The 27,821-nt window shown below is 39.7% G+C and overlaps 2 protein-coding genes across 2 annotated transcripts; both read right to left on the reverse strand.

The window, feature by feature from the left end:
- Window positions 1-7,616: 7,616 nt before the first annotated feature.
- Window positions 7,617-8,698, reverse strand: LOC115735333 (uncharacterized protein At4g22758). Its single transcript, XM_030666535.2, has 2 exons — window positions 8,030-8,698; window positions 7,617-7,919 (listed from the first exon to the last, which is right to left on the reverse strand). Exons 1-2 carry the CDS (start codon window positions 8,439-8,441, stop codon window positions 7,729-7,731), a joined length of 603 nt encoding a protein of 200 aa, XP_030522395.1. The 5' UTR covers window positions 8,442-8,698; the 3' UTR covers window positions 7,617-7,728.
- Window positions 8,699-18,487: 9,789 nt separating this feature from the next.
- Window positions 18,488-26,221, reverse strand: LOC115735332 (protein TIC 100). The gene is made up of 11 exons (XM_030666533.1): window positions 25,421-26,221; window positions 24,576-24,647; window positions 23,493-23,582; window positions 23,215-23,388; window positions 22,776-22,866; window positions 21,774-21,836; window positions 21,628-21,694; window positions 20,919-21,022; window positions 20,718-20,844; window positions 19,441-20,192; window positions 18,488-19,087 (listed from the first exon to the last, which is right to left on the reverse strand). Exons 1-11 carry the CDS (start codon window positions 26,089-26,091, stop codon window positions 18,677-18,679), a joined length of 2,622 nt encoding a protein of 873 aa, XP_030522393.1. The 5' UTR covers window positions 26,092-26,221; the 3' UTR covers window positions 18,488-18,676.
- Window positions 26,222-27,821: the final 1,600 nt, after the last annotated feature.

The following is a 27,821-nucleotide window of genomic DNA, read 5'->3' on the forward strand; positions in this document are numbered from 1 at the left end:
CAAGCTAGATTTCACGGGTCTCATATCCTTCTTTCATTTCCATATGGTGTCTTTGACGAACTTTTGGCCTATACAAACTACACCATATAGAGGGAAAAAAGATACAGTAAACATCAAAAACATAAAACAAAAAACTAGAATAAAAGTTAATTAACTCGGTGCACTTACTTAAGAAGGCATCGCGGAATGCTCAAGGGCTTAGTAAGCTTTACATTTGTCGGATATGGATAAGAGAGATTGTTATTTGTATATGGAGCTTTGATATCCTACTTTCTTATAAGGGACCCCGGTTCCACTGCATCTAATGTACCCAATGTTTCAACTATTCTCTTGAGTTTTGCAACCTTGTCCTCACCGATAGTCTAATTATTCATCATCTTCTCCTCGCAAAAATCTCTCACAAGATGGACAGCTTGATAGCAATTCTCACATCCTTTACGATAAAAGTCTCCCCATCCAACCCAACCGGATCTTGATAAGGTCATGAAATTTCCAAGACATTCTCGTTTGTGGAACCAAAATGCTAATAAAAGAAATAAAAAAGTTTAAAACGAGGCAATCCCTAACCCCGGAACTATCTATATACACCGACTCGTTTCAAAATTGCCATTTCATTTATTTTAAACGTGATTAGAGAATGATTATATTAATTGTAAATTCACAAATTAAACCTAGAATAATTAACTTTGCAAATTCATTTATTAAGAATTTCACATGAGTGTTTGCAAAATCGCTCGAAAAAATAATCGAGTCAATTGGACTACGAATGAAAAATCTCTTTGCCAATATATATTAGTTGGTCATTTCCACAATCGATAGCACTATTGATACTCCTAAATTTACCTCGATGCAACATGCAAATCGTATCGAAAATTCAACTTATTCGCTTATACCATGTATATGTGGTAATAGTTAGAGAGAGTCAAGCTTTATTCAAGAGATAGAAGCCCGGTACAAGCTTAACTATAACATCTAACTCGAGAAACTCGTTAAACAAAAAGAGTGTAGAGATTGATCTCTTTCCTCCACCGGCCTAATTTTAATAGCAGATAATCAATTCAAATAGTGCCATTTTTAAAGTTTATACTGTGTTGCATGAAGTGCATGTTTAATCTTTGTGCCTTAAATATAATTAAATGTCTTGGGTTGCGGGAATAACGTGAAGAAGTAAAAGGCGTGATCAGCTACTTGAAAACTACATGTATTCATGCTAGTTGAGAATAACATGTTACCACTAGAATTCACAATTTCCTAAGCAAACGAGAATTGCAGAAAATCATAGTATTTATGCTAGTTGAGATTGACATGTTATCACCAGAATTCACAACTTCCTAAGGAAACGATAATTGCAGTCAAGAAGGAAAAACTTGGTTTAACTACCAATCATGTGAAGATGATCGGAAAGAATACCCTATCCTTATATTCAAAACCATCATGAACCCTAGCCAAGGGCAGTTCCTTGATCTTCCATAGGTGACAGGCATTTATGTTGTCCCTCTTTCAACAAGTGGGATTTCACGAGTTTCATATCCTTATTTCATTTCCATATAGTGTCTTTGACCAACTTCTGGCCTATGCAAACTACATCATATAGAGGGAAAAAAGATACAGTAAACATCAAAAACATAAAGCAAAAAATTAGAATAAAAGTTAATTAACTCGGTGCACTTACTTAAGAAGGTGACGCGGAATGCCCAAGGGCTTAGTAAGCTTTACATTTGCCAGATATGGATCAAAGATATTGTTATTTGTGTATGGAGCTTTGATATCATACTTTCTTATAAGGGACCCCAATTCCATCTCAGCCAATGTACCCAACGTTTCAACTATTATTCATCACCTTCTTTTCGCAAAAATCTCTCACAAGATGGACAGCTTGATAGGAATTTTCACATCCTTTACGATAAAAGCCTCCCCGTCCAACCCAACCGGGTCTTGATAAGGTCATGAAATTTTCAAGACATTCTCGTTTGTGGAACCAAAATGCTAATAGAAGAAATAAAATGTTTAAAACGAGACAATACCTAACTCCAGAACTATCTATATACACCGACTCGTTTCAAAATTGCCATTTCATTTATTTTAAACGTGATTAGAGAATGATTATATTAATTGTAAATTCACAAATTAAATCTAGAATAATTAACTTTGCAATTTCATTTATTAAGAATTTCACCTGAGTGTTTGCAAAATCGCTCAAAAAAATAATGGAGTCAATTGTATTACGAATGAAAAATCTCTTTGCCGGTATATATTAGTCGGTCATTTCCACAATTGATAGTACTATTGATACTCCTAAATTTACCTCGATGCAACATGCAAATCATATTGAAAATTCAACTTATTCACTTATACCATGTATATGTGGTAATAGTTAGAGAGAGTAAGTTTTATTCAAGAGATAGAAGCTCGGTACATGCTTAACTATATCATCTAACTCGAGAAACTCGTTAAACAAAAAGAGTGTAGAGATTGATCTCTTTCCTCCACTGGCCTAATTTTAATAGCAGATAATCAATTCAAATAATGCCATTTTTATAGTTTAGACTGTGTTGCATGAAGTGCATGTTTAATCTTTATGCCTTAAATATAATTAAATGTGATGGGTTGTAGGAATCACGTGAAGAAGTAAAAGGCGTGATCAATTACTTGAAAACCACAGGCATTCATGCTATTTGAGAATGACATATCTTTTTTATGCTTCGGAATTGCCTTGTGTTGAGGAAACATTGTTCTGTAGTTGCAATTGTCGGCAAGGATTATATCAGCGTCTTCGAGAAAAATTAATTATGTTCCTCGCCGATCGATATTTTGTTCATGCATTTGTGAGTGGTGGTATTAATTTGTTAAGTTTTCTAGATTTAGTTGTTCAGCAACCGAGAGTCTTGATACCAAACAAGAATGGTGGGGTTGTCGTATGAGATTGGATTTTCGGAGATTGTGAATCTCTACCTTCTGATCTAACAAGGTGCATTGATTTTATAAATTTGGAAAATGGTAGAAATAAAATTTTGTATAAGTTACAACATTGTTTGCTATGACGATATGGTGACTACTTTCCACCGTAAAATTGAAAGTTTTGCAAGTGAGTTTAACTTTTTCTTTTGACCCGTTCTCCAGGAAAATAACACGATTGTGAATCTTACTGCTGCTTTAGAGAAGGAGGATAGTAAATCCATAAATTAAATCTCCAATAATTAACTTCACAATTTCATTTATTATAAATTTCAAATGAATGTTTGCGAAATCGAATCTTATTTTCAAAAAGATTTGGTGATGAGCTTTACGTTGATAAAATAATCGAGTCAATTGTGTTATGAATGAAAAAGTTATGAAGTCGTCAAATTTTGGTCAAGAATGGTTGAATTATAGACAATAAAATGGGTTTGATTAACGTGAATGTGATTAGAGAAGGATTATATTAATTGTAAATCCACAAATTAACTCTCCAATAATTAACTTCACAATTTCATTTATTAAAAATTTCACATGAGTGTTTACAAATCCTTGATACAATAATCGAGTCAAATGGACTACGAATGAAAAAGTTATGAAGTTATCAAGTTTTGGTCAAGAATGGTCAAATTGTTGGCAATAAAATGGGTTTGATTGTTAGAGAAGGATTATATTAATTGTAAATCCACAAATTAAATCTCAAATAATTAACTTCGTAATTTCATTTATTAAAAATTTCACATGTGTGTTTGCAAAATCGAATTTTATTTTATAAAGATTGGGTGACGTGCTTTACATTGTTAAAATAATTGAGTCAATTGGAGTATGAATGAAAAAGTTATGAACTGGTCAAATTTTGGTCAAGAATGGTGAAATAATTTAAAATAAAAGTATTGCTTTCTTTTCCCTTTCTTGGCTGATGAGTGATAGCTTCTGTTTTTCTTTTTTTCTTTTTTAGTCGAATATGGCTTCTGGTTTATGGGCTTTATTTATCGAACTTCCCACTGTGACAACGAGACCAGTGGGCATTTTCTTTATTTTTCAAGGTTTCGTGAAATAACTATGCACTTTTTTTTTTGTCGGAAAATAGCTATGCACTCGTAAAGCATGTATAATATATCATTTTGTTGATCTTCTCATTTGCCTTTTATGTACATGAGATACAAATTGCAAAAACTTGCAAGGAAACATAATTCTATAGCCACAGTCCTAGGCAAAGACCATCTCGGCGGCATCAAGAAAAATTGGAAGTAGTAAGGCCTCTGCCCCAACCAAGTCCATCATCTGCATGTGCTAGCTCCCAGAATCAATCTATCTCTAATCACATTTTATCCATATTGCAGTTCGGTTTCCAGAGCATCGTTAGCCCATCTTATCCCAACGCTGGGTATTGTGGATCCACCGTAGAGCTCGTGTGATCTGACAAGCTAAAATAAATTTATTGAGTTCATATGATGCCTTTAAGAAATTTACCATGTCATCTTTCTAATCTAATTTTCGAATTGAGATTTAAGTGAGATTGCAAATAATTTAGGTGTTTGTTGGCAATAATATTTATGAACTTTCAATTGGTTCGTATAAGGACCTAAAAAATTTCCTCTGGATTGCAGTTTTGTCCATGATTTGTCAAGATAAAAAGAAACTTCGAAAGATATTTTTTGATGATTATGGAAATAAACTTTTAAGGAGCAAGTTAAGTTTTGTTAGAAGACACTACTATTGGCTGTCGATTTAAATTGTTTGTTGAAATATTATATTGGAAACTATTGGACTATCTTACTAATGGGTGGTTGCTCTGTAGATCATCGGATTATCTCTATATTCTTTTGTATTTGATTGATTGCGATTTAAAGGAGATTAATGCTCTGTTTGTTTTGCAAAAAATGACATTTGAAAAATATCTTCCAAAAACTAATCTTTTGTATTGTTAGATATAATTAGCCAATGAAAAATAAATCCACATCGATACAGATTTATTTCTAAACATTTTTATAGACGACGAAAATATTTTTCATTCGCACATTTTTATAAGTGAGACAAACGATAAGTTTTAGAATAATATTTTTCAAATCATTTATTTTTCATAAAAAACAGAGCCTAAGCTAACATAGGAAAATAATTTATGACGATTTCGAGTTCGTTAGTATATAAAAGGGTGTTATTGGAGGACAATTGGTCTTTATTGGACGCTTGTCATATTGATTCAAGAGGAATTAAGTAAGCGGCTCTCATAACGAGAAAATTACCAAAAAAGTCCTAAATCTATTACAATTGTACCAATTCAGCTCTAAACCTGTTTCTTTTCCCAATTTAGTCACAAGCCTTTTGTATTCGTGCCAATTTAGTCCACTTAACTGGCCGGTATTAACGTGGCACTGTCGGGGCTAACGTAGACTTTTTAAAATAATATTTTAGTAATATTTTAAATATTTTATGATTTTTTTATTTTTTCTATTTTTATATTTCTTTTTTCCAAACCCTAGGGCCGAGACTCCCTTGCCCTCTTCGAGCGAGGGCAAGTAGCCCCTTGTCGGCCCTGGGCGAGGGCGTCCTGGTTCTAGGGCTTTGAGTAAAAGAAAAGAAAAGAAAAAAAGTAATATAAAAATTAAAATGCTATTTAAAAAAGTCCACGTCGGTGTCGGCAATGCAACATCAGCATTGGATGACAAAGTGGATTGAATTGGTATAAATGTAAAAGATTTAGGACTAATTTGGCTCAAAAAAATTAGGATTGAATTGGCACAATAACAATAGTTTTAGAACTTTCTTGTAATTTTCCCCTCTCATCACTTCTAGGTAATTCATCGCACAATATTAAAAAGTAGAAACTATGTCATTTTTCATTCATCTTCGATTTCATAAATTATTATCACGACAAGCATTGTTTGAATTATTGCACTTTTTTTTTCCTTAGTGAAGAGTTACATGGAGCCGGCTTTTCCTTTTTTGTCGAAACATGGAGCCTGCTTGACGTAAAACAATTATAATTCGACACTTATCTAAGCCTTGAAGGCTTTACTAGGGTTTTATGATGCGATTTATCCCTTGCCATTGACTCCTTAATTTCGCACATTACATGCTTTGACTGTGATTGATAGGATAGACTCGCGCCTGTGCGAGCACTTTAGAAAAACACTCAATTCCAATACCGAAAGGGCATCGGTGGAAACATCGGCGTAACCAAGTCCCCGAACCCGAATCTCTGGTTACGTAGAATTGAACGGCTTCTCCCGACCACTCGATAAGATTTTCGAATCTACCTTGCTTAAAGGCTGATGGCAACTCCCTTTGCATGTATATATACACATGTCATTGATCACACTAAGATTGAATCCGATTTTATTTTCTCTTATTGCAATTTGTTATGGGCCTTAGAGGGCCCAAGCCAAAACCAATCATCAAGGCTTGGCAATCCATTAGCTCACCACTCGATACTTCTTAGAGATCAAGGTGGGTCGCAACACCAACGTCATCAGTTTCTCCTCTCCATCCAAACCTGGTGGAAGCAGCCACGAACAAAATTCGTCAATCATCACCACGTGACAATTGGAAAAAAAAAAAAAGAATTATGATTGAATTGACACAATTATAATAGATTGAAGACTTTTTTAATAAATTTCCCCTTTTTTTTCTCTTCTATATAGTTCGTCGCCAAAATATAGAGAGTAGAAACTATACCACTTTTATTCACCGATTTTATAAATTGCTGTCACGACAAGCATTATTCCAAACCGCAATGATCAGAGACATAGAAATTCTTTTTTCATTTATTTTCGGGAGTTTGATGCTTAATCAATCACGAAGACGACAGAACTGGTTTGTCCCGTGTACTACGAGGACTTGGCAAAACATCCGATGGGACGATATCCTGTGATCATCACTCATTACTCACCGTAGAAATCCGGTCACCTGACGGACAATGGAATAACTACAGATCGATCAAGTTAGAACCTTAGGCCTATGCATATGGCTTCGATCCAAAGCAGCTTGCGTGTAGTTTATGAGAAATGAAACATCTCAACTAATTAGTCGAACCGTAAGGTTTTTTTCCATATTTGGTTTCAAGGAGGAGGTTGACCAAATGTTTACGGCATTATTCGATGGAGAAGTTTGGGCAATATTTGTGAAAGTAATAGGTTGGACTTGGTTCTCCCCCCCAAGATTGTTGGATCTACCACCGTGCCATCAAATACATGAAAGGTTAAGATTTTGCTAAGTGCGAAAGCAAATAACGATAGTTGCAACGATTGAGAAACCAATTCACGATTTCAATGGGACGATCAAATATATTTTAAAGAATTCTGGGTGACTTTTGGACCACAGAAAATAAATAATAATAATAATTAATTAAAATCTTTGTGAGGTCCATTCTTTTGAGAATTTATTGCTCACGATATGCTTTTATTCTTACAGTAATCACAGATTATTGTGGCAGCAAAGTCGTATATTTTATTCATGTAGACAATATTTGTTCTTTTTTGCTATGATCACTCTCTTTTTATTTTAGTCCTTTCTAGCTTTCCGCAAAAGACCGCAAATAAAGTAAGATCGATGATTCACGTCCAAAGATTACTTCGCGTTTGAGAGAATTGATTCTAATTATAATTCAATTTCGTCTCGGGAAAAAAAAAAAGGGAAAACGAAATCGATCCCCAAAGAAATATCTAAAAAATTACCAATCCAAGACTTATTTTTACACAAGTCTAGCAATTGAAAAAAAAAAAAAAAATTGGAGCTGACGTTCACCAGCGCACTGAGCAGAGGGATATTACTTCACAGCATGAAATTCATGAACTTGAGCCAATTGAATCCGTTCTTCGACACCTCCTGGGCTTCCTTCCCGCACGACGCGGGCGATGCGCCGCCGCTTCCGGCGGCTGTGACGCCGTCCGTCGGGGGCCTCTTCGCGCAGAGGAAGAAGTTCCTCGACCCTAGCGCCATCAGTTTCTCCTCTCTGTCCAAACCTGGTGGAAGCAACCGCGAACAAACTCCCGTCAATCATCACGTGACACGTACGCTTATCGATACTGGGCAAAATTCAAACGAGTAAAGAAGGGCTGAGAACAACGCTTACTCTCTAAGCTGAATTGAGAGTAATGGAGGTCGAAGCCGGAAGGATCGGCGGTTGGTAATATCGGCCGGCGTCCTTCCTTCCGGTACTGCCGGAGAGCGGCCGCGATCAGATCTCCGACCGTCGATTCTGGCGTCGTCACAACGTGTACGGGCCCGACGCTTCCCTGCAACGCCACGTTCAGGAGGAGCTTCGTCAGGCGCGGCTTCTCATCGGCCGCCGCCGCAGACGCCTGGGCGAGGCTCTTCCTCGCGAGCAGGTCCGGCACCGTCCTCGGCCTCGGGAGGGGCTTCGCCGCCTCCATCGCCGCCGGACTCCTCCCGTGGAACGACCACGCCTTGTCCGACAGCAGCAGCTGCTTCCCCTTCCGGTTCCTCTCCTCGTGGCCTCTCCGGTGAGCCTTCGTGTTCGGCATCACTTCCGCGACAGAAAGGCGAAATCAGTTAAGGCGGCGAGTGGATGGGAGCCGGCGCTGGTTCACCTCAATCGGCGGTAGCGGAAGAACCTCGGGCGAGGGAAACCGAGAGCTACGGAGGAGCTTGGGCTCTCAGATTCCCGGTAACCGGAAGCTACCATAACCAGGAAGGTATTCCAGTAACAAACGCGAGTCCCGAGGGCATACGATGATCACTCGCACACACAGACGGTGGCGGCCGACGAACAAAAGCGAAGCTCAACGTCGCAATTTATACCCGCGAAAGAGATAAGAGAGAGAGAGAGAGAGTTGCACGATTTTTGTTAATGGAGCTACCGGCTATAAGCGGTCGTGAAACCGTCGATTCTGGATGGTTGACGGGCCATTGCCCTTCCTGACATGTCTGTCGTTGGTGCTTGTTCACCGTTGGGGTTGAATGGCCACGTGGCGCGGCGTGAGTGACTGGCTAGACACGTGGACCATGCGAGTGGCGTGGTCCCCTCTCGACGAGCATCGCTTCGCACGGGTTCGTGAACCATACAAACACCAACAACTTTTAGGCGGCGTTCGTGGTAGTGGGCTGAAAGGCACATGTTTGTCACGTGCCTGCGAAGGCGATTGATCGTTTCTGTTCAACGTTCGAACTTACTGGGTAGTAGGAAGTCGTAGTAGGCGTAGACCGGAAAAAAGATCCCACACGAAACATTTATAACCGTTTATCCCCTCCGATTTCGCTATTTGATTCCATCTCACTACTGAGTTCTAGGCAGAGAACTAAATGACTTAGAGATAAAATTAATTAATCCGATTATAAATACCAAGTTTATTGATCAATACCGTAAATGATATCTCTACAGAAAATTACAAGCAACTGAAGTCATTTTACATGGTAACATCGCGATAGTAGCTCGAGATACACATCGTTCAAAAAAGAAGATCTATACAACTAAGACATGATCACGAAAGGTATGTACACGTGCAAAATCCTAGGAAACAAAAAAATTTGAGCCCACAATTTGAAATTCGATTCGTCACATCGTAGCGGATAGTAGCTCTTCCAAGGATTACGTTAGGAGCGAGCGGGTCTTGCGTCATTTGGGTGTGTATGATCAGTTGGAAATGCGTGCACGGAAGACGAGTACGTACAAGTGAGTTCACCTCAATTGGACTTTCGGGCAGAAGAGGGCGACCGCAGAAAAATAGTCGGCTTGACGACCCGAAATTGACGCGAAGCGCGAGTTTACGAAAATGATAAGTTTGGGCAAAGAGAACGTGCACGAGCTTTGACACGCTTGGACATTTGAAAAGTGATGCGTGCGCTTTTTTTACTATATTCCGGCGTGATATTGACCTACATAGTTTGGTGAATCCCGCATGTAAGAGTGTACTGAAGGTCAAAAAGGAAGCTTGTCCTAACTGCATTTTCTAGCTTGTCCCGTTACCCGTCAAAAAGGGTAGATTGAGACCAAAATAATCTGCTCCAAATTAACTCATTTCCTCTATATTAATCCATTTTCATGTAATATAAATATAGTAACTCATACCGACCCGACTCATATTGCTAAAATACTTCATTATTTAATCAAATCTAAAAAAACATATACCCGGACTAAGGTGTGAGCATAAAATGAGTTAACACAAGAACGATCGAGGATTTTAGAGTGAAAAAAAAAAGTGATAGAGGTCAGTTGAATCTAGGTAAGTTGTTAATTCATTTGACATCTTTGTTATTCCATTATAAATCCGTTTATGACCCATTAACTAAATATAATTGACACATATAAATATTGATTAAAAATAGGTGAATGACCCATTTTGATAGGTCTATTGCAAATGTCTTGAGTTTGAATATGTAAACAAAACTCGACATGGAATTCGGCCATGAGATCTAAATTAATTGGATTTCGAACACATGGAAGGACGACGAATCCTTGTTGGAGTTGGATCTCTAGTTTGATTCGACTAAAAGGGTTTCCTTGTTTGGACACAAACATTTCATTTAAGAGGCGGATTTTGGTTTTAGCATAGTAAGGCAAATAAGAGGAGTGTTATGGTTTTCTCTCCGCGTGAATATTTTGCACAAGTTTCTTATAAGGGATTGTGAGATAACACTTATGGCTTGCTTTGGGTGTAACCTTGGCTGGGTAACATTAGGGAAGGGGAGGGGGGGGCGGGGGGAGAGGATTGGATAATTATAACTTAGCATTTTTCTGGATTGGTAACTTTGCAATTGGCTGTCTCGGTAAAATAAGTAACGACACTAACAACTGAACTATGTAAATATCTAGTACCCTTATTGCTCCTCATTGATTTCACTGGTTATTTCTTCTTGTTGCGTTACTTTAGCGTGATTTTACAACACGTTCGATATGGGTCGACATTAATTAGCTGTCACATAAACATTGTCCTACCATTTCCCGAGCCATCGAAATAATCTCATTTTCGAATTTACTTCGCCGTTCAACCTTTTATTCACGTTGGACTCGGTCTGTACGAATTGGTTTGTGTTCAACCATATTTCTCGGTTTCACCTAACTTCTTCAGTCATAAACAGCACCTTTCTGGCCGAGGTTTCATCCGACTTTCCCTCTTGTCGATGGCCCGCCTCTTTCACGTCTGTCGCTCCTATGATCACTCCAATCATCCCGCGACGGCGCACATGTACATGTTAGGCAAGCAGCGCCGTCGTCACTTTCGCCATTGATGCTCGCGTGAGCAACTTCTTCGAAGTTAGGTCGACGAGAAACGCTTCCTCAAACAGCAACCGGGAATGGTTAATCTTTCAGCGTCAACTCAACTCTATTCATTACAGATTAAAGCAACTAAAAAAAAAAACAATAGTACCGTCTAAAAGGAAATGCTCGGGGATGTCACCTGCACCAGATCAAAACTCGGATGCTGCTGCGAGAGCATGAGGACCGAAGCAACGCGAGGTGAAAGGTCAGATAGATGAAAGGAGGAGCGCTAAGATCAGTGGGAAAAGTATAAAAAATTCGTAAACCTATTGCATTGGTATTGATTCGGACTTAAATATTTCTATTGGATTAACTTAGTTCCAAATATTTTTACATTAATACCAATTCAGTCAATCCGACCAATTTTTATAGGAAATCGCTGACTTGGACGCCGACCATCTTATGTGGCACAACCGGCCGTCAAGTCCTCACCTAATCGCGACGCCGGATCCAATGAGGGCAACACGCACCCAAGCGAGGGCTTTGGCGGCGTGAACGAGGGCTGTGATTTTCGCCAGGCCCGATGACAAGAAGAAAATAGTAACAACAAGAAACTATAAAATTTGCAAGCGTTAGCGACGATTATATCACTTAGGATGACTGACATCCATCTTAGCGATTTCCAAGTCAAATTGATCAGATGGACTGAATTGATACCGATGTAAAAAGTCTAGAACTGAATTAGTCCAATCGAAAGATTTTTAAAATTGAATTGGTGTCCATATAATAAGTTTGACACTTTTTTGGGGGGGAAGTTTCTCAAGAAGTGCCGTGAGGCCTTTGGCATTGCGTATAGGTGAGAACCGGAACGTACGTGGCCGGCTGTATCTAGTGGAGGCAATACTTGGATATCTGGGGCAGGGAATTTCTGCCTCTTCCTTTTTTCCTTTTTTTTATTCATTTTATTGGTTCAATGCATCATATTTCGTCCGCATATATATCTACGATTTGGCAAGGATGGTTGGGTTGCAAATTGCAATAGTGGTAGGGCTTAACTGGTGGAGGGCGGGACTTGGAGAGGATTGGAAGATGCACAGCATGCGACGAACAACAAGTGGGGAAAAAAAGGTCTTCTTGACTCTCCTCCTCTGCTGTAGAAAAAGACTGGTGTTTTTTTTTTTTTGGACTACTGGTGGTGGGACTCCGGCTCACTTGTTCGAGTGGGGTTGTCCGTTTGTTCTGTTTCGCCATTATTTGTCGATCATTGATGGTGCTTTGGGACTGGGTTGAACGGAATGCGTGGTGTGGGACTTAGCTTCCTCCCGAACGCAGCCCCTACCTTTGACCTCTCGGTGTCGAAGAAGTTGCTCGTTCATGGAAAATGCATCAACGGGGTTACTTTATTTCTTATTTCCCGGAAGCTATCAAACCCCGAGACTTTGCAGGCTTCCTTGGCTTCAGGAGGTAGGGGTAAGCATGGTTCCAGGGTAGAACCGAGAACCTGGAACCGGAACCTGTAGGATCCGCTCCGGTTTTAGGTTCCAAGGTATGCGGGGTAGGTTCCAGGTTCCAAAAATTGAGGAACCTGTTCTAACAGGTAGGTTCCAGGTTCCACTACCTAGAACCTAGAACCCGGAACCTGGACCCTGGATTCCGAAATAAATTTTTATTTTTTTCTTGGTATATATTTTTGCACAATCATACAACGTTATATGGCATCCGATGATGAGTGTATAATTTGGAGTTAAACAATTTTTTATGTTTCGGGTTCCAAAAAATGATAAATGTATTCCAATAGATTGGTTTCGGGTTCTAAATGTAATGCAGACAGAGCCTAAAATCACTCACATCTACTTTCTCTTAGATGTTGTAGTGTTCACTCTCATTTTACTTAACTAAAAATGAAAAAATAAAAGAAAATAAAAGAAGTTGATAGGTTCTCGGGTACCCTGGAACCGACCCTAGAACCTGTGACGGGGTAGGTTCCGGGTTCCAAGGTGTAACGGGTAGGTTCCAGGTTCCAAAAAATGAGGAACCTGTTTGAGCAGGTAGGTTCCGGGTTCCGGGTGGAACCTGTAAGGAACCTGGAACCGCTCACCCCTATCGGGAGGCACCCTAGGAATGTTGGGAAAAGTGTCGAAAAAGTCCTAAACCTATTATATTAGTGCAAATTCAGTCCTAAATCTTTTTTTTGTGCCAATTTAGTCATAAACCTTTTGTATTGGTGCCAATTAAGTCCTAAACCTTTTATTAGTGCCAATTCGGTCATAAACCTTTTACAATAGTGCCAATTTAGTCCTAAAAATTTTGTATTTGTGTCAATTGAGTCAATTCAACCAATTTTGATTGGAAATCACTAGCATGGACATCAATTATCCTACGTGGCACGGTTGGCACTAACGTGGATATTTTTTTAATATTTTTTTGATATTTTAAATAATTTTTAAAAATAATTTTGAAAAAAACCAAAAAAATGCTTAAAATTTTATTTAAAATATTAAAATAATATTAAAAAATGTCCAAGTTAGCGCTAGCAATGCCATATAGGACAATTGATGTCCACGTCAGCGATTTTCGATCAAAATTGGCCGGATTAACTCAATTGGTATAAATATAAAAGATTTAGGACTGAATTGACAATAATACAGAAGATTTAGGACTAAATTAGCACCAATAAAAGGTTTAGGACTTAATTAGCACTAATGCAAAAGATTTAGGACTAAATTGGCACCAAAAAAAGATTTAGAACCGAATTGACACCAATGTAATAGGTTTAGGACTTTTTTGACACTTCTCCCTAGGAATGTTCATAAGAGCATGCTTGATATACCAGAAAAGGATTTACGTCAAAAAAGTCTTAAATCTGTTGTACAAAGGTCAATTCATTTTTAAACCTTTCGATTTGGCTAATTTTTTCTTCTTCTTTTTTTTTTTTTTTTTTTTGTCGAATGATTTGGCCAATTCAATCCTCAACTTCTTGACGATTAGTCAATGTAGTCCTTATGACCGATTTTGGCTAGATGCCGGTCATCCTATGACGCGACACGGTCGGTACCGGCGGGTTTTTGCAATTTTTTATTTTTCTTAAATTCAGAATTTGTTCTCTCTTTTTTCGTTTCATTTGGTTTTTTCTTTTTCTTTCTCTAGCAAGGGTCTGTGTGCAATTGCTATGGTCGGAGATCTCCACTAGCCGTCGTCGAGGCCACGGCAACCGGAGAAGGGAAATATAGGATGAAAAAGAAAAGAAAAAATCATCCACATCAGTAATTTTTGGCCTAAATTGACTAAAATGACTTCATCGTAAATCATCAAAAAATTTAGGACTAAATTGGCATTGTAAAATCTGTTTAGGACTATTTGGATAACTTATCCTATGCTTAAATAAGTTTATGTATCGAGCAATATTAAAAATTGCAATCGAGCTTTCAATAGGTAAAACTAAGTTCAACATTCGATCGCAGCTTTTAGGCACAATGTCATAAATCAGTATGAGCATACTGGGGAGGGTTTTATTCAGAAGACTCTCTTGTCTCGTGGATGAGGACGAGAATGCATGCGCGCCGTCGTGAATTAGAAAGTACCTGACCCGGAAAGTTGTGTTTAATTTAGCTTCTAATCTTCGTTTTATTCGTCGGCCAAAACAAGGATTCTGAGGATCCTGCTCGACAGATACATCGCCGTGTGCTCATGGATCAGTTGTGGCCAAGGGCCAAGCACGAGCTCATAAATTAAGGGATATCCGAGGTAAAATTACAACCGCGAATACGACAAATCATATCGTAAAAAGCATGCCCGGTCCATTTTATCTGTAAGCAAGGCCAGTTTTGTGGGTCTTGTTTCCTTTTTTTTTTTTTTCTTGGAATGTGATTGACGCAATCTATTCGATTAAGACGGGACGACGGTTTTCCTTGAAATTGAAGATCCGAATAATTAAGCTCCGTTTGTTTTGCGGCAAAAGATTGATTTGGAAAATAGTAGTGAGGGGAACATGAACATGGAGAAACTCACACTTCTTGAAGTAGAACTAATTTAATGGTAGTCTTATTCATATCCCATCAATGATTTTCATTTTTTCGATACCCAATCACTATGCTTTTGTCGTTTGATAACAACAAGCACTTCTGATGGACGTACCTCATGTAATGAGAGGACGCCAGTTTATAAAATTATCAAACGAATAGATGCGGGGGAGAAGAAAATTCCTTGTTGGCGAGCTGCTTATCCATCGGCCGTTCCCTTGTAAAAAAAACGTGGTTATGCTTGTAATGATTAAGACCATGACCCGGTATTGTCTGTGCGTGTGGCCCCTAGGAGTACGATGAGGATAAGAAAAAGACATGACATTCGAGTCCGGAACGTAATTTCTGAGAAGTTGAAGTGGTTTTTTCACTTATTAAATGTTGAAATATTCTGCATGACTTGACTCCGTCTCTACCTATCAGTTAAATTGTTGAGTTTGACTTTCCCATATCCTATCGAAACTAAGTTATCAGCTCAATCTATTGGGTTCGATTTGCAGAGCACATAGAAGATGAATTTTTGCGTCAAAGTCCTTGAAATTCCATCATCAGCATGTGCAATATCCGGCACGCGGAGAAATTTGTGTGGATTATGGACGTGGGGCGAGAGCTGCGCTTTGTGTGATGACAATAACCCGAGAGGTAATAGCGTTCGCCGCCCTGATCAGATCGGCGAGAGGCCGAAATCGCCCTCACACTTCACTCGTTTGACGGAGGGACTCCATCATAATTTGCTTCGACGCCCATCTGGACTTACAAGTAACGAGTAGGCCCGCCCCGAGAGGGCGGAGCCTTGCGAAAGGAATGCTTTAACCTGTGATCATTTGGGGGTGGGGCTTGGCAACGTGTGACTTGACGGAGCCGGTTGATGCGATACTCGAATTGTCATGGCATCACCTTCTAGGGGGCCATTACAATCTGTTGGTATTATGAGAGGAAAATTACCAAAAAAGTCCTTAACCTATTACAATTATACCATTTTAGTCCTAATTTTTTTTTTTTTGCCAATTCTGTCTTAAATCTTTTATAATTATATCAATTCGGTCCATCCGATCAAATTTGACCGGCTAGCGCCGACATGGACGCCGACCAATGCCAACCTTCTGTCGACATGATATTTTAATATTTTTTAATTTTTAATTTGATTTCATTTTTCATTTTCTTCGACTCTTCACCTTCTTCCTCCGGCCGGTGAGTGGCTGAGGAACGCTATAATGTTAATGTCTACAGCAAACGGCGTCAAAAATTACCAATGTCCCGACAATGGACAAAATCCACCTTGCCTGGGTCGGGGCGAGAACCGGCCTCGCCGGATTGCCTCGCCCAGCCATAGCGAAGCACGGCGACAATAAACAAACACACCCACGAGAAAAAAAAAAAAACAAAAAATGCAAAGTAATTGAGGGAAGGAGTGCTTATATGTGGGTTTGGTGATTTCTCTTGATTTTTATTTTTTATTTTTTTGGAAAGGGTTTACCTTGTTCGCTGAGCCAAATGGGTTTTGAAAAGGGGAAAAAGAAAAAAAAAAAAAGGAAAAAATGAAAAACAAAATAAAATTATTACAATATTATGTCATCGGACAGCCAACTTTCATGTCGGCGCCGGCCAGCCAAATTTGATCAGATGGACTGAACTATCACAATTGCAAAAGGTTTAGAACTGAATTAATAAAAAAAATGAAATTGACTTAGCATAATTATAATAAATTTAGAATTTTTTTTGTTGTTCTGTATTATGAGCCACTTGACCATATGTGCCACCGAGTTCACTTCTATCTTCTCTTCTGAGAATGGTCCCACCTTGTACAAATCGAAAAGGATTGTCTTTTTCTGGCCAACTCTTTGTTTTTGGCCAGTAAGATCCGGTTTCGAGATGAACTCCCATCATGATAAATGGAGCGATGAGCAAAAAAAGCGCAGGGAAGAAGAGCAGGGATTCGGGCGTCCGGGCTTGAAATCTTTTGATCTGCCTTGGGATGGAGGTACTCAGGCCAGAAAGGGTCGGTTTCTCATGTTAGCAAGGCATGAGGAGTTTACATAAATCCAAACAAATTTTATGATGTTTTTCTTTACCATGATGTATGTTGTGGGAGGATAAGGTTCACACAACAGAACATTGGGACAGACACAGATGAGATAGCTCACTCTGTGATCCAACCTATCAATGAGATAGCTCGAATGAATAGCAAGACTTGAAGTGTCTTGTCATCTAGGATTTTCTTGAATCCTCTGCAATATTCTTGAGATCGGACGATACGTTCTCAAATATTCTTGTCTCAAATGTCGTTAGTCGGCAGAAGGGGAGATGAAATTGCTACCATTATTAGATTTAGAGTCAATCAACAATAGTTATTAAAAGACTTCTTGTGTAAATAGGGAAGCTCTCTCCCTCATTTGAATCATCCAATTCATTTGCAATAAACATTCTCTTGCACAGCTTCTCTATTTTCTCTATCTACGATCTGAGTGGGCTGGCTAAGAAATGGCTGAAAAAATGAAAGTCTTATTCCACTCGCTTTCTCTCTTTATGTATCGGATTTTTAGCTTTCAAGCGCTACACCCCTGTTTTCTTATTCTTTTTCCGTCTCTGCCACCATTGAAACCAATGAAGCAAATGATCGACCCATCATATCATCCGAAGAAACAGAAAAGATCAAAAAGTTGAAATTCACAGCTAATAACATTGATTTAATCGGCATTGACATGATTGAAGATAAGACCACTGGCTCGGAATCTTCATACCTTGAGTAACTCGTTTATTTGCTTTTTTTTTTTAACTATCGAATTTTAATAATCTACCGGCTCTTATTTGCGTAGAAATCGACCAAACCAATTTTAGTAAATGTTTAAATGAGAGTTGGTAATCTACAATCGTTGGTAACAAAGCTCAATAAAGTTGGTGATTGGGCAAAGAAAGAGACATCATGCGTAGGGAGAGAGAGAAAATGAGGGGGTCGGGGTTGGATATGGTCAAGATGCTGCCAATGCCAGTCTATACAGCCTTCGCATTCAAATCCACATCTTGCTTGGTCGGAGGCCAGAGCATCTTCTCCTCTGCATAATGCATCTACGGATTGGCAAATGATGATGACAATTGGTCCGAGTGGGGACTAAGGATAGTACAGCAAGTTGGAAGTGGGCAGGAAATTTGATCTCCCTGTTCTTTGTTGCCTTGTGTCAAATGGCTGCAATGTACCCAGGCTCAGTCCCCACATGAGATTGGTCAGATCCCGAGACCAAAAAGGAAAAAAAAAAAAAAGAAATCCATGCTTAGGTGCCCAATCAGTTTCACAAATATTGATGAATAGACTGACTTATACTCTGTCGGTAGACTAATTATTTTTCAGTGTGTCTTTCATTAATTCGTGTATCTCTCTTAATCGAAATAATGCAACTCGGTGAAAACTTCTACATGTTTTTCTTTTATTTCCTTCAATTGACTAAAACCGGAAATAATAGCCGATGTTACATAAAAAAAATTGACCTTTCAAAATGTTACATATTCATGTCAGAAAGAATATTGCGGAAGAGATGAGCCAACCTCACTTCATACCACTGTCCATGTATGATTTGGAATAGTACAGCGAATTATGTAATGACAAGATGCTGCTTAAGTCATCCTTCGGTGCTTTATGCAGCCAGGCATGCCTCCATCTTCTTGGCTCCTTCGGATTCATCTCAGGCTTTCTAGAAGCTGGACCGGGCGAGAGGATCCTCGATAAGGAATGCAGTTGAGATGCACTCCCCTTTGACGGTCTTCTTGCTTGATGCTTTCGGCGTTCTTGCCTCCTCGCTCTTAATCTCCCTTCCTTGCAAAGATTTGGTGCGTAACTGAGGTTGTGAGGAACTTGATTCAGGCTACTACAGCCTGGGATGAGCAATGTTGGAGTTGCGTTTACCGAGGATCTGCTCTCCTTCCATGATAAAAATGAGTGTTGCAGCTTCGAAGAAACCTGCAGAGAGGGAAACAAGAGCAACTGGGATAAGGACGTTAGAGTTTGTGATGAATCACATCAGAATTAACAAAAGAAATTGAGTATCTACGTATTTGTCCACCAAAAAGTTCTCACACATCAGTGCACGGATTTCTTCCACTATATACGTTCACATGGCTATTTTGGTCAAGATTCCAACAAACCAGGGAGATAACATCCACATGTTCCAGGAAATGCTCATGAATTGAGACATAGTGGAACGGTTATACAAATCTCCTAAGTCAAAACACCTCGAAAAGCCTTTGTTGGGTTATCAAACTTAAATTGAGACATAGGGTTCACAAGGGTGATCCAGGAAACTTAATACTTACAACAGAGACGAGGCCGCATGAAGCAAATCCCAATGAGGAAGTAGAAAATGGCGACCCCCCAGGCTTGCTGCCTTTTCGGTCATTCTTCGATGAGTCCTGATCGACAGCGACAGAACCAAAACTTGTCGGTTCAGCGTCCTCGTCTTCATATTCATCCTCTTCCTCTTCTCCTTCTGCTTCCTCTTCCTCATCAGCAGCCAAAGTTTTCTCATCTTTTTTGGCTGACATAGAAGAATCCATTTCCACTCCCTCCCGCAAACCCACTTCAATGTTCTCTTCATCTTTCTCTGTCATCTTCAGCTCCTCATCCATGTCCTCAATTGCCTCTTCCAAGCACAATTCAGCTTCGATAAGGTCAAGCTCCTTCTCTATCAGCTTAATCTTCATTTCACTGGCTTTCTTCTTCTCCTCCGTCCATTTCTCTAGTCTATCAAATGTAGGCTTACATGCATTTTCCATCGCCATGATAATCCTTTTCCAAAAACTTTCTTTCTTGACAACCTCTTCTTTCCCATAGAACTCATCAAAACCAAGTGGTAGAAATTCTACCTTCTCTGGGTCAACATCTTCCCCGTCTTTTAAATCTGGCTGCCAGAACAAGCGGATCCCATGCTCTTCATCATCAACATAATTAATTATACGCCCAGTTGGAGTATGAAGGATTACAGGATCTTCTGTGTATATAAGCTTGGATGGATCTTGCGGATCAGGTTCTGGTTCCTTGTTGATCAGAACAAATTCTGGAGTATGATCTGATCAAGCAAATACCAAGTATGTCATACAAGATCCACAGATTGGTTCTTTGCAAGCTAGAGATCCAACTGCAAGCACTCAGAGAACAAGCGGAAAAAAAAAAAAATGTCTACGCTACTCGGTGAGAAGGAGCTGCTTATTTCTGCTAGCTTAGCTACAGCAATCGCAAAGTCCAGATGACTCATTCTAATAAGGATGCAAGAGTTTGACCAGAGAAAAAGAGTTATGCAAAATCATATCCTGAGTTAATTACATCTACTTCACTTCTGCTATTCTTTGTACCCAAATCAAATTTCTAGGCACTCTGGATTTTGTTCTTGGATGGGGCAGAAACGGGCATTTCTCACTGATTGAATAGAACAATTGAAAATTCAGCCTAAACTCCCAGTTCCACTTCATTATTCCCAAGCCCATCAAAGTTTAAAAAGCGAAATAGACACTAGAAGGGTCATCCCTTTCTTGCTCCATTCCCCATGAACGCACGCATGTAGAGAGACCAAAGGAGGACCACCTTGAATGCATACCTTGTGACCACCAATACTCGAGTTCAGCGGGCATAGGCAGCCTTAGTGGTGCTTTGTAGAAGGAATTTAACCACATTTCTCTTTCCTGATCCACTTCACCAACGTATGTTTTCCAATAATCAGGGACCTGTCAATAGAAGGCACAGTGAAACCCCATCATAAAAATATGCTCTGAATACACCAATCTACTATGAAACTTACTTCATAGAACTGATTGATGAAGCCAGGGGCCATCCACACATCTTCTTCCTCATAAAAGTAAGGATGCTGAGGATCACCATAGGGGCCTCTCTCTTCTCTGACCACTGCCAGCAGAAAATCAGAGCTATGAAGTGGAAGTTTGTTTTAAGGGCAAGTTGACGCGATCGCACTCATACAAAAGCTGCTCATTAGGAGGGAAGGGCTTTCAATAAATCTAGCTGAATAACAGTTTTGTGACTCCCCGTTCTCGAAAATTTTAACTACAGTAAAGCAGGAGCATGCACTCAAAAGACAATGGTCCGACATATTAAAAATAATCCCGCAAACCAAATTGCAGATCTATTAACAAGAGAATCTACAATGCAAGGATGATGTTTTTCCAGAACTTTTGAGTTTCAAGAGAAACATCAACTTGAAGACCTAACAGATGTCAAGTATCCGAATCATAATAATAGGAGCATTTTTTCTCAGATCTCCAACCACAAAGATACGATCATGTTTATTCCAAGTAAATGCAGGAGCATGCCAACATTATATTATCAAACAGTATTACTTGGGAAAAACTTAAAAAATGAATAACATGAGAGTCCCACAATCTACTGAAGGTTAGAAGGTTCTAGTTCTCACATTTGCTTGCTCGGATGCAATTTTTACTTTTTCTAAGTCAAATTCCGACATAAGTGAATGTCATAAGGTTCAAAAGACATACTTCCATCTGGCTTGTTAACAAACATCCTTGCCTTAGCAGCAGCTACTTCTGCTATCCCAGAATGAAGCTGAAAAGGGCCAGCATGTAAGAGTCACAAATGTCACATCTCTGTTCAGACAGCTAAAGAACTCAACTTCAGGACATACCGCTGAAACATCCTCGTCACAGCCATACTCATCCTCTAATAGCTCCCCAAAGTAAAATCTACCCTGCATACATTCATAATGCAATATTGCTCATTCTATTCCAGACGGTTGAAGCTGAAAGGGAAAAAAAAAACAAAAACAAAAACAAAAAGGCAATTATGACCTCTCAACAAGATATCATTAAATAGAGCACACGACAGCCACCCAGATTGCAAAGCTCTTCCAAAATTTGAAGGATAGTAGTAAGTTAAGACTTGCTCACTCCATCTATACTGTCATGCACTATAGGCCAGAGCTGTTTCTCAATGGAAATTCATCTTTCTTTAAAAGAGAGATTGAACCTCATAGCATATGCCCTATATAAAGAACTTTTTCTTTGTTTTTGCCAATAAGAGGTCATCAATGCCATCTAAGTTCCTCAATCAAATACTCCATTGACATGCATGGCATATCCACAAGTAGCAAACATCTCTGCTGCACCAAGTTTGGAATTGGATTGGATTCCCAATATGATGAATGATGGTCATGCCAAGATTGCTGCATAGTGCATTAACTCGATTAAATGGAATGCTACACAGATCGGTCCCTTGACTAAATTCAAGTACCATATGAGTAGATTTCTCATGATCGTGCAGTTGGGAAGAGACAAATTTCAAATGCTATTAAAGACGATCAACATATTGAAGTAGTTCTAAAACACCATAATCCTACATTAAAGTGAGCAAAGTCTTTTAGTTGAGAGGTTTCTCGATATAGGATATCCACATGAATAATATGTCTCGAAAAAGGGTGTTGAATTTATCTATTGATCCAGGTGTTTTAAATAACTAGTGTGCCATTAAGGGAAAGGCGTTCCAAATTGCGGATTACTAGAGAATAGTGTATTCTGAATACCAACATGGATAGCCAAGCCAACAAAATATTTGCTAATAAGCACATGCCAATTATATAACTGAAAAGTAAATTAATCCTGCCACACAAAACTTGTCCAAACAGACATACATAGATTAGACGCTCGTTGACTTCATAAACGCCACACCCATGCATCCTTCCATGCTTCCACTGACCAGCATACCGATATCGACCTTTTTCCCTGGCATAGAAAACAATTTAAGAGTACCAGATTAACAGTAGAAACTCTTGTGCGATGTGTCTATGTGGGTAGGTCAAGGAATCCAATCATAGGGACCTCCATCACCATTAATTAGATCCGGAAAAGTGACTACTATAGTTTCTAGCACAATGGAGTAAAATAATCTAAACAATGAGAACTCGGAACAAAATCAATTTCTTTCGCATCTCAATTAGAAACATTTAATGCTGGACCGAGAGAGAGAGAGAGAGAGTTGAATGCCTGGACTTCATCAGAAAACATAGAGACAACCGCAGATTAGAACCTTATGGAGCTGAAACTGTATATGAAGAAGCAATTGAAACTTACGGTTTTTGACCAAATTGTCTGATCCACTCATCATTTTCATAGACAGGGACTTGATAGTTATCCCCAGTCAGACGAATGCTATCTTCTATATCCATTTCCAGCCACTCCCTGTCTTCCGGAGACATATAATCTCTTTTTATGATCTTCCCTTCAGCACGCATTTTCTCTTCTAGCCTGAGGAGAATGATACCATCTCAACTTAATACTAGGAGAATGATCACTACATTCTCCATTGTGGAGCTGCAGTAGGGGAGTTCTACATTCAATTCAAAACCTACTTGGAACCTGGAAGAGGTTCAATGTCAGGTATATCCACTTCAACGACTCCATGTCCTTCCATATTATTTTGAAGCCATTCACCTTCATACCTACAGGTAAAAAAGTACATAACAAGATCATTCCTCCGAGCTCAAGGCACATTAAGCCAAGGTCGACTTGGATAGTTCCTTCTTCTTAAACCCAAAAAAGGTGAAAAAGAAGCGATTTATGGAGAATTTGACCAGTACTCTCAGGGAGAAGCAAAAAGATTTTCATCTTTCAATATCCAGATCTTTAGGAAACTTTCACATGTCATGGTTGTAGATAAGCACATGATAGTTTCAGGTTTTCAAGCAAAGTCCCCTAGATTTCGAGCAAATCACACAATGCCAAAGCAACATCATAGCTATTAACAAAAGAAACCTTACGGGTTAATGAACATGCATTAGCAATTTTACTTCTGATTCAGATGCCGCTAAGAAAAATGCAGCTTCTAACTTTGTCAAGAATGGAGGGTATCTAGGTCAACTACTAAAGAAGGGAGAACTTCTGTCGCTCCACCCCCACAGGAGAAGAGAACCCGTCGCTGTCACATGAATTGTGATAGATTTCTATCTTTCACGACTGATGCTTGATTAAGCATAAACAAAACATGTATATACATGTGTGTGTGTGTGTGTGTGTGTCAATCACATGAATTGTGATAGATTTCTATCTTTCACAACTAATGCTTGATTTAGCATATGGCAAAAAGTATTAGCAAAAACTCGCAACAAAAGGTAGTATTCCAGAAAATATGGGATCATTCTTTTGCTTGACATTGATATTACCAATAGAACATTTCTGATCAGGAGGGCCAACAAGCCACACTATTTAAGAATTTATAAACCAAAATTCACCGTGCCGGATAAAGAGTGAGTAACGATACTATATTCACATTATTGCCAATAGCGAGTCATGGACCAATCAACTTGTGAATTAATGAATCTAATAAAGAGCTTTGAACTTCTTGTGGCTGTTAGAAACTCTAATGCATCAAATGACTTGTAAAACATCCATATCAGAGCTACTAACTAGTATCTGAAAGTGAGGAGGAAGCAAACCTAACAAGCCCCATTTCGGCGACATAGACCCCTTTTCCATGGGCCAAGTCATCCCAAACCGTTCCTTCATACCTGAAAGGTAACACAACAGGCAGTGGACAATGAGTCAAAGCCATCCAGAGCACAATTTTTGCATATCAACATTGTGATCAAAATAGAAAACAAACAGTATCAAGGTTGCAGTCAATTGAAATCTACACCAAGCATGACAGTAGAGTGAGAGCAAATGTATAGACTAACACATCAATCATTAATTCTGTTACCAAGCATAGCATGAATAAGTAACACACTTATGAACAGTTGACAGAGATACTGAAGAAGAACAGTGACTGCATAAACAATCACATCCAAATTTACTGAATAGAACTCTACAAATTCATGACAACCACCGAGCTCAATCTTCCGAAACCACTGAATTTAACATGATACAAGCAATTGCAGAGAGTATAGTGTGGAAGGGAAAAATAGCAGGTAAACACCGCACATAGTAAAAGCATCAGCATCTGTAAAACTGAATTTGAAATAACTATATGGAAAAGGACCACATATGAAATTTACTGAAACAAATAAAATTACTGTTCATGCCCAATCTTTCAAATAGGGACAATCTTAATGCCAGTCAATAACTCACTCCTACAATCAGCATACTAATCTTTCAAACATTCACTAAGCTAATGCAATATGAGCAATTTAACAAAAAGATACAGAGGATGCCACGCAACAGACTAACCAGAATACAATTCCGTACGGTAAGAACAAAATCCCGACACCCACAAACTGTATATCTTCATTTCCCAAAAGCTGAATCTCTAAAAACAAAAAAAGTAAAGTAAAAGAGCACATACGAGCTGCCGTCTGGGAAAATGTAGCTGACCCATTTCAGGAACTCCTCAATCCTGTCCAACTCCTCCACCACCGCCTTTGGGTTCGATATGTCGTAATGGTTGTCCGGTATCGCCGGATACGGCCTCCGGTACGGCAAGTAGAATGGGGCTATCGCCGGCTCGCGGCCTGCCTTGATATCCTCCTTCACGATTTCCCAGTCCTCCTCGTCGGCCCACACAGGGTCCCACCCGGGCTTCGTGGCCTCGAGCGGCGCGTCCGCCCACAGCTCCTTCAGATCCTCCTCCCGCCATTTCTCGGGGTCCTCGGGGAAATCGAACAGGTCCTCGTGGAAGACGTAGTTCTTGTCCTCCTCCTCCAGCTTCCTCCGCATCCGCCGACTGTTCAGGATCTCGGAGAAGCGCCGGATGTTGGCCTCCGGCGTGTTGTCGTCCTCGTCCATGTCGTCGCCCGAGGGTCGGGTGTAGGTGAGAGCGTCGTCGCCGGCGGTTCCCGAGTCGGGTCCTCCTCCTCCTTCTTCCTCGTCGGAGGAGGAGTCGTCGGAGTCGGAATCGGAGTCCGAGCCGGACAGGTTCGCATTCGGGTCATTTTCTTCGGGTGAATCTCGCTCCGGGGAAAGTTCGTCCTGCCGTTGCTGCGAGCCAGAGGGGTCCCTAGAGTCGTCGCTAGGCATTGCAGAGGAAGGAGAAGAAGACGAAGAAGAGGATAAGGCGAGTGAGGTGGCCGAAACGATGGAAACGAGAAGTGAAGTAAAGAGCAGGTCTTTTTTGTCCCGACCGGAGCAGTTTTTCCGGGAGAGATTTGTTGGGCAGTCTTTGGTTTTTCAACGACGGCTGCTGGTTGTTCGAGCTTTGAAGGCTAGGACTGGGCCGTGAGCCCAATTAGGGACACTAGGTCTGGGCCTTTTCTGCTTGCAATAATTTTTCTCAATTTTTTTTTTTGGTCGAATAATATTTTTTTTCTAGTTAAAAAAGGGGAAATTTTCGAAAAAGCGCTGCTTTGGCTAGACTTTAGAGCATTGAACTGGGGCGGGAAAAAAAATTTTAATTTTCTATATAACGGATTATCTAAACAGCATTATCTTCTTTAAAAATATAGTTTTTTTTTGTTGAGATCTAATTACGTATCATGCGAGTTAATACTAATCATAATTCGCGGCATTTTACATAATTTGAAGCCTTACCCTCAACTTGCTGCCCGATAAATTTACACCGCCAATGTTTATGGATATATAAACTGCGCAAGTAATGTGGAACTATATTGTCGATCATTGATATGAAGCGTCTTGGGGGTGGACTCATAGGTTTCTTCCTAACTATCTACATTTATACAGTATTAGCGATGGTTAGCGATTTGCATATGATTGTCATTTTGAAATAATTTTATCTATAGTTTGATATTAAAAAGGGCGGGAAATTTCAAAAAAGGGCCCCAAGTAGCCTCATTTTCTCAAACAATGGCTTAAAGTGGACATTATTTCAAATAAAAGCTCGAAGTACCCTCATCATGTCAAAGAAAGGCTTGAAATGAACATTATTTCAAATAAGAGCCTAAAGTGATTATATTAGTCTCAAAAAAGAGGCTGGGTCACTTTCGTTAAGAGCATTTTAGTCATCTACCATTTTATTTTATTTTATTGTTTCATTTTCTATTTTTTAAGATATTTTGAAAAAAAAACAGCAACAAAGAAATAGAGGCGGGAGGTCTAACCTCCCGCATCTCGCCGCTGCCCCATCAATGGGGCGACGGCGATGGTAGTCGGGATTGTCGACGCCTTGGCGAGGGCTAGGGACCCCATTGACCGGAGGCGAGGGCCCGGGCCCTCGCCTCGGTTGGAAGAGGGTCGCGACCCTCGCCCGGATCCGGGCAAGGGTCGTGGTCCTCGACCGGGGTTGGTTAGGTTGGAGGGCTCTGTCCCATCTCGATCTCGCTCGACGATAGCAGCCCTCACTTAGGTCCGATCAAGGGTCGTTGCCGTCGGCCCCAATCTGGGAGAGGGTCGCGGTCCTCTCTTGGCAAAGGCGAGGGCTTGTAGGCCCTCACCAAGGCGCCAGAGATCTTGACGGCCATTGCTGTCGCCCCACCGGCCAAATTTTTCGATCGACCAAGGGCATTCTAGTAAAAATGTAAATTTAATCCTTTTTTTGGTTAAATAAAGTTAAAACAAAAAACAAAACAAAAGGTCGCAAAAAAGAAAAAAAAAAAAATAATAGCCACCTCAAGCCTTTCTTCGAGACTATGATGGCACTTCAAGTCCTTATTTGAAATAAAGTTCACTTCAACCCCTTATTTGAGAAAACAAAAGGCACTTGGTTCCCTTTTTTGAAATTTTTCCAAAAAAGGGCATCGAGATTTAGAAGTCAAGATTCAGTATAAATGGAGGCATAGTAAAATTAAGAAGAT

Source organism: Rhodamnia argentea, chromosome 8 (genome assembly GCF_020921035.1).
Source record: "Rhodamnia argentea isolate NSW1041297 chromosome 8, ASM2092103v1, whole genome shotgun sequence".
Classification (NCBI taxonomy): domain Eukaryota; kingdom Viridiplantae; phylum Streptophyta; class Magnoliopsida; order Myrtales; family Myrtaceae; genus Rhodamnia; species Rhodamnia argentea.

Coding starts and splice junctions, on each gene's coding strand:
- LOC115735333 (XM_030666535.2), bottom strand. CDS start 8,441: ATGCCGAACACGAAGGCTCACCGGAGAGGCCACGAGGAGAGGAACCGG. Junction 7,920..8,029: donor CTCTCAATTCAGCTTAGAGA/GTAAGCGTTGTT, acceptor TGCTTCCACCAG/GTTTGGACAGAGAGGAGAAA.
- LOC115735332 (XM_030666533.1), bottom strand. CDS start 26,091: ATGCCTAGCGACGACTCTAGGGACCCCTCTGGCTCGCAGCAACGGCAG. Junction 23,583..24,575: donor GCCGAAATGGGGCTTGTTAG/GTTTGCTTCCTC, acceptor TTTTACCTGTAG/GTATGAAGGTGAATGGCTTC. Junction 22,867..23,214: donor AGACAATTTGGTCAAAAACC/GTAAGTTTCAAT, acceptor TTTCTATGCCAG/GGAAAAAGGTCGATATCGGT.